Source organism: Pyxicephalus adspersus, chromosome 7, assembly GCF_032062135.1.
Source record: "Pyxicephalus adspersus chromosome 7, UCB_Pads_2.0, whole genome shotgun sequence".
Taxonomy (NCBI): Eukaryota; Metazoa; Chordata; class Amphibia; order Anura; family Pyxicephalidae; genus Pyxicephalus; species Pyxicephalus adspersus.
Window position 1 is genome coordinate 43,106,838 of NC_092864.1, and position 12,418 is coordinate 43,119,255.

At 36.7% G+C, this 12,418-nt stretch overlaps 1 protein-coding gene across 1 annotated transcript in view; it reads left to right on the forward strand.

Moving 5' to 3' along the window:
- PSMD14 (proteasome 26S subunit, non-ATPase 14) overlaps positions 1-11,877 on the forward strand; it is a 68,054-nt gene extending 56,177 nt beyond the window's left edge. The window contains exons 7-11 of the mRNA XM_072418237.1: positions 3,015-3,122; positions 5,340-5,414; positions 6,016-6,141; positions 8,493-8,555; positions 10,032-11,877. Of these exons, the coding sequence (XP_072274338.1) occupies positions 3,015-3,122; positions 5,340-5,414; positions 6,016-6,141; positions 8,493-8,555; positions 10,032-10,130 (471 nt within the window). The 3' untranslated portion in view covers positions 10,131-11,877. The remainder of the gene's footprint in view (positions 1-3,014; positions 3,123-5,339; positions 5,415-6,015; positions 6,142-8,492; positions 8,556-10,031) is intronic.
- Positions 11,878-12,418: the final 541 nt, after the last annotated feature.

The window sequence follows — 12,418 nt, forward strand, 5'->3', positions numbered from 1 at the left end:
GTAAATAACACATGAAAAGGCTTAATTTTATTAAGCCAAGTTGACAGTCAGTCTACCTTAAGCTAACATTTTCTGCATTGTGGGTGATCTCCTTTTATCTTTTTAGGAGATCTAGACTCTAAACTTGGGTAACCAGATTGGCCTAGACTAGGCTCCACCATACCTGATGTAATCGTGGATAAGATGGCTCCTTCCCACCTCCAAGACCTTAGATGGTTCGATTTGTCTGATGAAATTCTATAGCTCTGTTCTCAACATACAATACCCACCTATACTGATGATGTGGTCAATGAATGATCATTGTTTAAAGGATGTTTTACAATCCTTTCCAACGACAAAAGACTGCACAATGCATGAGCAAGCATTGTACTTACAGAGCCCTTTTGCTCTATAGAGAGGGAAGGGGGAAGAACAACTGGTTGGCACCCTACTGCGCCCTCTCTCCTTCACTTTCATCACGATCGTTCCTCGTTCTGCCAGGACAGATTCATGGACGATGAGCTCTGTACACACAGCAGACTCTCATCCGATATCATCCCTGAGGTAATTATTGGAAGAGAATCATATGACTTGTGTACGTAGCCTAAAGCTACGTACACACGTCAGATTTTTATCGCCCGATAATCGGCATCGGCCAATTATCGGGCGAAAATCTGGCGTGAACGGTGCTGTATGTACAGCACCGTTCATGCATCGTGCACTCCCTTGTCGTTGGAAAGGATCGTGAAAGATCCTTTCCAAGGACAAAAATTGGAAGTGTGTACGCAGCTTAAGACTCTACTAAAACTTGGACAGAGCTTGCTATTCTACACGGTGGTAGGATTCTGTTCACATTTTACAATCCACCTGGCATCTGGTTCCAATTGTAGCTCTATTTGTGGGCAGCCTGCAGCATACATTGCGAGTTGCTATTTGGAAATTGTGATATTGACAACATAAATGTGAGGGCACTGCCACTAGATTAAGTATTGGTGCACTTATATTTAAATGTTTTGTGGCTGTTCTATGCATTGAGGTTGCTTTGGTGCTAATACCAAAAGCATTTTTTTAAATAGGACATGGTATGGAAAATATCAGTACCTACTCACCATGGTGCATGTAATGTTCCTTACATTTTGGTAACCTGTTTTAGTCTTTTTTTGAATGTTTGTGTATTTGTACTTATCCTTGAACATCACATAATAAGATTGCTTTTTCAGTAATATTTTTGAAAACCTACAATGCGTTTATTATCTGCCTTGCATTCATATCTGATATTTACTGCAGAGTCATTAATTTAACATGAACTGTTACCCTGCTGTAGTGGTGTTCTTCCAAGCAAATAAAAACAGGAACTAATCCAAAAGTTGTACATAAGGTTTTCAAATCTGTGGGAGACCAATCAAGCATACAAAAATGACAAGATATTGGAATCCAAAAGCCAAAGAAGCACAGAATGCCTTGGCAAGAGCCAGCCTGGTTCACTGCCTTTATTCACGAATTCAGAGTGATCATTTTCAAATACATGCCATCATTCTATGTAGCTAATAAAGGCTATTTCCCCTTCTAAAGATAAATGATAGATAAACTATTATTATGATACATTATTTATTTAGTGCCAACATATTATGTCTATACTTGTGTCACTAGCTTTCCCTTAAAGGGGCTCACAATCTAATGTCCTTACCTTAGTCATATGTCTTTATTACAGTCTAAGGTCAATTCTGGGGGGAAGCCAATTAACCTAACTGCGTGTTTTTGGATGTGGGAGGAAACCGGAGTACCTGGAAGAAACTCATGGAAACAGGAGGAGAAAATGAAAACTCTATGCAGATAGTGTCCTGGCTGAGACAGTTAAATTATGTCAAAAAAGTACCTTATATTTGAATTGTTTTGTCTGTCAAAAGTTTCATATTTTCAACCAGTTTTGGAATTTAGATGTCCCCTTCCATTGGCAGACAACACAGTTAAATGCCCAACCACCGCAGCAGTTAAAGAAATTTGACCCAGGACACATTCTCAGTCTGATATATGGAAATCATCCAAGTCAGAAGAGTCAATGCAGTACTCCCCTACCCCTGTATAGTTCTGATTATTCCATTAACCATTTATGCATCTAAAAAAAATACAAATTTCAGATACATCCAAAAAATCATAATGAAACATGTTTATTTTTTAGGCTTACCACGTCTGAGCTGATTTTATTGGGACATTATAGTGTATGTTGTATAGTGATATACCCTGGGCAATAAATTCTGCAGATGATTGGTGTAGCCCTTATGCACATCTTGGTTAGTAAATCTGGCCCATTATGTCTGACAGATGCAGCTGAGAACAAAGGTATAGAAATTTCTCACAAAGAAATTTCCAGCAGGATTAAAATCCAATGGGTGGATTCTTTTCATTTGCATCCAATGTATGCTTTTTGATGCAGTGATTTCAGTTAAAATCTGAGGTGTTATTCCTGATGATATACTTGTGTGGGCTTGCTTGCACCATTCAGCCTGTTTAGAGAAATTTTATGAAAAACAGATTGTCAGCAGGTAGATATTGTTGGCCATAACTTCTGAAAGCCATCTGATTTGTTCCTAGCTGGCTATATAATTTCCTTGTCATTCTGCATATCTTTCCATAGTAATTGAAGTGACAGGTCTGGGCCATAAAGCCGGTCCCTTAGCTCGCGCTCGCTTTCATGTTTAGCCTCTTTCTGACATTGAAGAAGATGAGCCGGTATGTAGGTGTCAGATCTATGGAAAGCATTAATGTTAATACATAAATAGGGTTATAAATAACCATCCATAAATATACTTCCCTTTTAATAACAGAAAAAACAATAATTGGTGTTACTTTTGCTTGCAGAGAGACACAAATGTCCTGATGGCTCAATCGGCAGGGGGCCTATTTATTAATATTATAATTAAATGATTTGTTGGGCATGATGCCAGTAAGAGAATCATGCATGTCCACTGTTGTTTAGCTTTTATGTTATAATAAATTAAAGTTTATTGTTTGTTTTGTTTTTTATTTATTTTTAGGTTGTTATTGATGCCTTCCGATTAATCAATGCCAACATGATGGTTCTGGGACATGAACCAAGGCAAACCACTTCAAATCTTGGTCACTTAAACAAGCCATCTATACAGGTAAGGGGATTTTTTTATATGTATGCAAAAGGACAGCAGTGGTTCGTGAGAACATTTTTGAGGTTTTTGAATATCTTAATTTAGAGAGTAGAGTAAATGGAGAAAAAAAACTTACTTGGGTGTCTTCTATTGAAAGGTATTGAGCTTGAAAGATTGGTTGCAGGTAATGATAATCTAAACTGGCAATGGGTTTTCTAATGTAAACTGGCAATGAGAGATAATAGTCTTGAGATCTAGAACAATAGGTGGTTTAAAAAGGGGGGGGGCTAGAGGAAAAGAGAAGAAGAAAACTTACGCTTTAGTAAGATCCCAGGTTATTCCTGATGATGGTAAAGTTTACTTAAAGAGGGTTCAAAGTATTCTCAAAAAACCCTAATCTAGTTCAAATTAAAATGCTTTATCATAGTGGCATTAACTATTTTCTACTCTTTCAAAGGGTTTTTTATAAAAAAAAAAAAAAAAGAGGGTTAAGCACATTTTTACTAAAAGCCAGTATTCCTGCAACCAAAATTTCCCCAAAATTATTAATCATATAATTAAACAAAACACAGCACAGCAGCCCTTTAATTCAAGCATTTGCTGTTCTGGTCTTTCAGGCCAAGGTGTAGCCTCCCCTGAGAAGCTGAAATCCTAGACCTGCTGTGTTGTAGTTGGGCACCATTGTCTGGGGATTTGTGGCTTGAGTAGTCTTGTTTGTGTTTTTTTTTCTCTTACAGATATTATCACCAACATCAGTTGTATCCCTTTTGTTTTGTTTTTTTGGGTTTTTTTTTTGTTTTACATTCTTTATTCTTCTCCCACCCCCCCACGCACACTCACACACATAATAGACTTAGGCTGAAAGTCAAGCTGTGTTTCCCTAAAATGTCAATAATACCTAATAATGAAAAAAAAAAAACTCATGTTGAGAATAATCTTTTTTGTTTATGGCTGGGCCTGGAACAAGTCCATGCATGCAACTTCCTAGAGAATTGAGCATTCTGGACCCTTTAGCCAACGCTTGATGACCTTCATCATAAACATCTCTCTCCTTCATTATTTCTCTAAATGGGTTAATGACCTTTGTGCTTCAACCCCAGGGCCAGCGCGTCCTACTCTGCTCATGTTTTTACTAATTGAACATAACAATCTGCCTTATCCTCATTTAAGTAATTAGCTTAATTTCTTAGTTACACTTCTTGTTGACTCAGAGATGCAAATAGTTTTTTTTTTATATATACAATTGCTTTATTTAAGTCATTTGATTCATATTTTTTTATCTTGTTATTTCTTTTAAACAAAGACATATTTGCTTTATTGCATTGCCAGTGTCAGGTTCGGGTGGTGACCACAAGATTGTCTGTGTTTTCATTGCAAGTTTAAAGCTTCTTTCTCTACTGTGAAAGACTTAAGATGTAAAGGTTCTTCTCTTTCCTATTTAGAAGATCTCATTTTGGAAATGTTGGCAGTATAGCTTTGGCCATTACTTGGCTTCACAGTCTCTGCAAGGGTGGGTTTGGTTGGTCACATAGTTGCTCTTGGTAGACAAAGCATAAGCTGCAATTCAGGATATATTTCATAGCATGATAATTCCAAAACATGATACTGGGTAGATGTAAGTGGTGTTGGACAGGGCTGTATAAAAAATCAGCAATTACTTTTTCAGACATTTTTTTAGTTAGCTTTGAGAAAAACTCTTAAGATTTGTGGTACTTACAGCCGAACTAACTTTTGCAGGTAAGAGGTATTGTCCGTTCTGCAACAAAATAACCTTACCTGCCTGATCGCTATTTTTTATATACTCGCCTTTTCCTGTTCTGAGGGGTCTTTCTTCTCTTCCTGGTTCCAAGCTTTGGCCATTTTGATTGGGGAAACAATGACATAGCCAACGCAGCTGCAGAGGAAGCCAGGATGCACCTTGTACCCTGGCATCCTATGCAGAGCTGTGCATACGCAGCTCTGTGGGGTTTTTTTTTTTGACGACCGCAGACGACAGGGACATTGTCTGTTCTTTTCTGCAATACAAATGTCTGATGACTAATTTTAATAGCAAGACTTTAGTTCCCCTTTAACACATGAAGATAAGACTTGCTTATGAGTTGTTTAAAAATGTTGTGGATTAAAAAAAAATTAAAGTCACTAGAATTTGCATTAGAAACCACAAGCCTAACCCATTTGTGCTATATACACACATGTGGCTCTGGTGTTTTTAATATGACGGTTTGTTTTTTTTTCTAGGCATTAATCCATGGTCTTAACAGACATTACTACTCTATAACCATCAACTACAGAAAAAATGAACTTGAACAGAAAGTAAGTGTTCTCTTCTAGAAGTGTCCTTTATGTGTTCATTATTTGTGTATGCTTGTTCTGGAACCTTCAATTTTCTGTTTATTTGAATAATGGAGACTTCAAGCAGACAGCTGTTATTAGGCAGAACTATTACCTGCAATACATACAATCCTGTATGCGAATGGGCCAAAAGGCAGAGCTTTTTAGATGGGCTTATAGGTTGGGGAGTGATCAGGGTGGGTATAACCAATTTGTTTTACTGCTATGCCAAACACCTGGCTTGGGTGCATCAAAATACTGTAGTATATGCAGCATTGACAGATTTTCTATGTATGTGTTGAACTATACCGTAAGCTGTTTGGCTGGGGTCACCTTATAAGAAATAAAAGCATTTATTGTTCAGTGTACTGGGTGCCCAGGTGTCAAGGTGGATTTCAGTGCCATACAATCTTTTCTGTTTCCTCAACACATCACCACTAATGATCTACGTTACTTCATAACTTTGTCACCCTCTGCTGATTTTTTTTTTTAATTGCTCTTTTACAAAGTTACATTAATCAATATTTGCATACCTGAGATGTAATTAAGCTAACCTATGTTTGATATGATTTCCATATTACAGATGCTGTTAAATTTACACAAGAAGAGTTGGATGGAAGGTCTGACGCTTCAAGATTACAGTGAGCACTGTAAGCTCAATGAGACTGTAGTGAAAGAGATGCTGGAATTAGCAAAGAACTACAACAAGGTGACTAAATCACAATATCCAATCTTCCTGTCTAGATCTGTATATCCAGTTATATACACTCATACATTATTGACATATGTATCCCTAAAATTAGATATCTGTACATCTTTTCAAATGAAACCTTTTTGAATGAATAATTACTTTTAAAACTCATAGTTCATCTAGTTTTTCTCAGATTGCTGAAGTGTCCTTACATTGACCAAAAAAAAGCAAGCTGGATGAATTTTTGGTTTTAGATTTTTATAGCTAAAAAGCCTGGTTGGTCTGTTGAAGCAACCCTGTTGCCACCTCCTAAGCTTTTTTTTGTTATTGGGGAAAACAAAATTCTTGGCTCACAATGAAAGTTAATTTAGAAGAGAAAGTTAAAGGGTAGAGATAGAAAAGCAAAAGACTAACATGCATGGAGACCCTCATTGCAGGTTGAAGAGGATCTAACCTGTTTGGACAAGTGTCATCCAGACGCTCACAGACATAAACATCTGTCATGTTAAGTCATTCACTTAAAAAGTTGCACAAACTGCATACAGTTTGCAACATTACGGCATAAGAGACACGAGTACCGGTTATCAAAAAACAACTTATCAACCTACAGTCCATCAGAGCTTCACAATGCCTCACCAAGAAGACCAAACTATCGTCATGGTCAACAAATAGACATTTCAATGACCTGGAGAACAACAGTTTGTCCTCATAACATTTTCTAGTACAATTAGTTCTATCAAGCGAACCTATATTATATAAAGAACCTGAACATAGAGTTTAAGTAAAAACATATAAATATTCTTTTATCATTGTAAAGGAAAACTAGTCTTTCAAGGCAGCATTTCGGGGGGGGGGGGGATGTATATGTATTACAACGGTGTTTGTCAAGATATACACATTAATGATTATTAACTGATGTTTGATTAACCAACAACTTTCAAGCTCATCAATATAATACGAAAAGCAAACTCTCGTCCTATTTATTTTGTAATTTGTTCCCTTTAATTAATATTACTCAGATTGGCCCTATTAGCATTTGTTGTCAATTCATTTTTTTTTCAATATTTCTGCTGTCAGTAAGGGAGTGTGGGTGTCGGGCATTATATAATCAATATGTGTAGTCTAAATAACTTTGGGGTCAAAGCACACCAATGTGTTGGCATCTTGTTTGAATGTCATGTTACAATGATCACTAATGAACCCCCCCCCCCCCCCCCATCACAACACAAACAAAAGCCTAAATATTAAAGACAGGTGCACATTGCAGGAGGATCTTGCCAGCTTTTCAATGTTTACTAACAATGGCTTAGTTATGCTTTTGGAATATCTAACAAAGTATTGACCACTTGCATGTTGAAAGCTCCTATCGATGTGTGTCAAAAATGTTTTGTACAAATTCCTATTTATTTATTATTATTATTATTATTATTATTATTATTATTACTCAATCAGTACAGCCTGTACCTAGCGTTTTTCTGTCCCTTACAACAGATATTGTTGCTTCTTGATTTAGACTCCCATCTATTCATCAATAACATGCAAAGTAGCATTTTTACTGTGTATAGAAACCTATGGCAAGGTTTTGTGTTTGAAATCAGTTTGATGTGGGTTACTTTGCATTTTTTTTTTCATTTATTCTCCTGTTACTGTCTCACTAGATATAGCATCTGCAGGTGGAAAGGGTAAATGTGACCTTTACTACTGCAGAGAATTCTGGGCAAATGTTATTTTTCATAGAACAGGGAGTTCAGGGTCAAATATGTCCTGAACACATAGGCAATGACTTTGGGGTAAATCTGCATTCTGAAAGCAGCACTGATTTCTGGGTAACTATTCTCTACATGGAACATTCACTTTGGCATACACATACTACATGTGGCAGTGTGTTTCTAGTAAAAATTATCTCTACTTTTGGTTAAATGTGATCTATAAAAGGGAAAAGAAATCTGGGTAAATGTATTGTTTGCATAGAGCAGTGACTTTGGAGTCCATATACTCTGAATATGGGGATTTAATTTTAAGTAAATGTGCTTTATACAAGGATTATTGACTTCAGTGGAATTATCTTCTCTAAATTGAGTTTATATTTGCTGCCTTCTTGGAGCACCTGCTTTAGGACAGATAAGCTCTCACAGAATTGGTGACTTTGGGGTATAAATGCTCTCTACATGCAGCACTTCTGGGTAAATGTGCTCTTTATGTAGAAACTTGGCCTATGGGTTGTTGTGCATGTCTACATGGAGCAGCTGCTTTAAACAGTTACATGGATCTACTTTCTGATTTAAAGATCTCCTTACTTTGTTTACCAACTAAATGAGTTGGAATAGATAGCATTGCTAATGATTTGTTTTCTTCTTTCCTGCACACAGGCTGTAGAGGAAGAAGATAAGATGACCCCAGAGCAGCTTGCTATAAAGAATGTTGGGAAACAGGTAATGTGTTTGATGAGGTTATATTTTAAATTGTCTCCCTTTAAGATATTTCTGTTGTTCTGCTATCTTAAATCATTTTACAAATGCATGGTGTTTTCTGATTTTTTTTTTTACTGAAATGTACAGACATTTTCTGCAAAAACACTCTACAATCTTTTTTTTTTTTTTTTTATATAAAGAACCCCTATCTACAAAATTAGGCATGGCATTACAGTCTGATTGCATACCTTATATAGTAGAACCTTGGTTATCTGGCACCCACTGGGAATGGCCAATTCCGGATAAGTGTAGTTTCCGGTTAGTTAAGGTTTCTCGGCCATTCAGCCTAAACCTGAATGGGGAGACTTGACCTTTAGAATGAGAAAAGGGAAACCCTGATGACGCTTGAGCCCTCATCAGGGTTTCCCTTTTCTCAGCCAATCACGGAGCAGAGCAATCAGCCACAAACATGCCACAGCTTCTCTAGGGCTGCAGGAGCAATCAAGTAAGCAGAGCTGTCGGGTGCCGGGCAACCGGGGTTTTACTGTATTTAACACTCCAATATGTACATGGAGGAAGCAAGCACCCACTTTCTACTATTCTACTGTAATATATGGCGCAAAGGATAAACATATATATGCAAATTGCTGGCTTCCTCTTTGAAATTACTTTTGGCCATCATTCCGATCTGGAGGTTTCAGACTTTTGCTGTTGTTTTTACGTGTATGCCTGTTACAGATCAATTACCTACATACATATGACCTGAGATTGCCTAGTAACTTTTTTGACCTAGAATTTCCTAGACTGTTTTATCAGATTTAGGCTTTTGTATTAGAAACAAAATTCCATTTAAGAAATGTTGAACCAACCCATTAAGGGGCAAAATATGGTTGAACTTGAGCAGTTTACATTTTCCTTTGGGCATATGATTCCCGTTCCCCAGGACCAATCCTGGACAGGAAAATCTACATTAAATCTATAAGAGCTCCTTCAACAATGGACTCCATAGTCAGTGTAATGTTGTAAACATGGTTTTTGGTTATACTGTACAGTCATTTTGGTATATAATCAGTAGTTTGTTGTCACAAGAGAACCTGTATAGTGATACAGATTCATGCTACAATGACATATACCTACTAGTTATATGCAGTAAATTTTAATGACTAAATCATTGGTAGGGGTGCTGACACTTCTAACTATAAATAGCTGCAGGCTAATTATGGTTGCTCTCTTGTGGTCTATGTCTTACTGCAGGCATAACATTTTTTTTAATTTACTTCCTTATGATAACCCCAGAAAATCATGCAAAACTTGCTTTGTTTTTTGTTTTGTTTTGTTTTTTAAAACTTAATAATAAAAAGATAGTTAAAAAAATAATTGATAAACATAAATTAACCTAATGCTAGCAGCTATCAAAGATACAAATTTTCCCTATGAATTCTATCACTGATTATAATGTTTTATACCTATTTTCATTCCTTCTCTCCCTCTCTAAAGGATCCCAAGCGCCATTTGGAGGAACATGTGGATGTTCTGATGACCTCTAATATTGTCCAGTGTTTAGCAGCCATGTTGGACACCGTTGTATTTAAATAGCGGGTGAATTGCGGGTGTGTGTTTGTTGGTATGAGACCAGAATATATGGAAGCTGCAGATAATATTCTGGACTGTGTTATCTTTCACAATCCTCTGTATAAATCACAAAGAGCTTCAATTCATATGTTTCTGATTTTTCTTTTTTACCTGAAATGTTTAAATAAATGTATTACAGAAACAGAAACTGTCTTGCTAAAATAAGTTACATCTGTCATTGGAGATTGTGTATCAGATGTCCAACCTGTCAGGTCCTTTCGTTGTCTGATCCTTCCTGATGAGGCTGGTTGATATAAATACACACACACTTTAGTGACTTTAGTGTCACTAAATACTGATACTTTCCCATACAAAACTCTTTGGGGGTGATTTACCAAATCTGCAGCAAACATGGAGAGGATACCTTTTACATCCTGTTGGGTTTATGATGATGAAAGGATGGTGGTATTGCAGGAAATAAATATATCAGATGTGATCCAGTTTTTGTAAATCGCCTCAATTGTGGAAGTGTTTTTTTTTTTTAATAAAATGTCAAAAGAAATGACTGTCTAGGATTTGGTGGTGATCACAACAACCAATAATATTATAAAACCTGCAACAATCAAAAACTGGTTTATATAAGGGATTTATTAGGATGTGTAATTGTATACAAAAAGATTGTAAAGTTTTAGGAGAATATTGCAAGCAAACAAAATGGTAACCATGAAAGTGGTTCTGCATGGATCAGTGTTTGTAGACACACTTTTGACTTTCTCTCCAAAATTCCTTTAGAAGAAAAACTTCCACCTATAGTAGCAGTTTCATTAACCTCCCTATGGAGGTCAAAGCAGCTACCACTACTGGAAAGCTATGCTGTAGCTTATGACCTCCCTATTGTCGCTGTTGGTCATATGCTACACCATGAGCATGGTATTGCAACTTCTAATGATTTTACATGGCTGCGGGTTTACAGGAAGACCATAGCCAGCATTCAGAGCTCTCTGTATTTCTAGCAAACAAGGAAAATCTGTAAATAACTAATCGCTTTTTGTTCTGGAGCGAAGGGCTCAAACCATGTAGTACACACACAATCCACAGCCTTTTTTCATCTAAACAAGCAGAGGGATTGTTGTGATCCCTGTGTCATAGGTAAATCTTCACTACCGATAATTCTTTATACACGATATGCTCATGTATGGCCATCCTTGGCTTAAATACAAACAAAGCGAAGATGGGAGATTCCATTCATACATTTTGGCATCAAATTTTAATTCTTGATAGAGAAATTTACCACCTAAGTCTGAGTAAATTGACCTTTACAGCTCCACTCAACATTGTTAGCTTCCAGCCTTTAAGTTGAAGCATTGCAACTTCCACCGAGACTTTTTTACACAGGTATTTTGCCCTTTGACAGATTCTGTTTCCAAGATCATATGCTCTGGAAGTGACAGAGTTAAAACTTGTTCTTCAAAACACATTTACTCCACTCATGAACCAGATTACAGGTGAATCAAAGACATCCAATAACACTAGCTGCTGCTTTCTATGGGGGACATCTGGCACAATGTGACTTGGGAGCAGCACAGTAACACCTTTCAGTCTCTGTTGTCCAATTACTTCTGTCCCAATATATCACGGACTACAGACCACAAAGTAGTGTGAGCGTGTAGCAAGGACGGTTTATTATTATGTCCATTTGATTCTTGGAAAAGAAAATCACATTGCAAGTTTATTTTAAATTTCTGAATAATAAAAGTACATTTACACCTTTTCTGCATTTGCTTTTTATTCTGGGGTGAAAAAGTGAAAAAAGTTTACTAAGAGTTGAAGTGAATCGGAAAGCAAGAATACAATGTCCCATACATTTTTGGATTTTACATTTTTTGTGACTTAGATCGCTTTCTAGGTATTAACTGTGTCCATGCTGGGGCTATTCACTCTCCCTGTTAAGACTTGATGACCATTGTTTTCAATACTGAAAATGATGGGAATTTTTGAGTTTTTGGTGAAACAGAACGGAAAGTCTTCGGGTAAAACTGTTCTAGTGACAACTGTCCAAGATTCTAAAACTTTGGAGAAATCTCATTCAGCTGTATCTATAGTGCAGAAAGTGAAACCAAATCTCTTGATGTAACACAGTAAAACAAAACTCGCATAGATCTTTTCTAGGAAATACTCATCTTGGGGGAAAAAAAGCTTTGGCTTTCTAGACATTAACATTTAGGACTTTATGTGCAACTTGTTAATATTGGGTTTAAATATATCTACGGTATATACAAACCACACAAGGAGAGCCACAGGTTGGATGCACA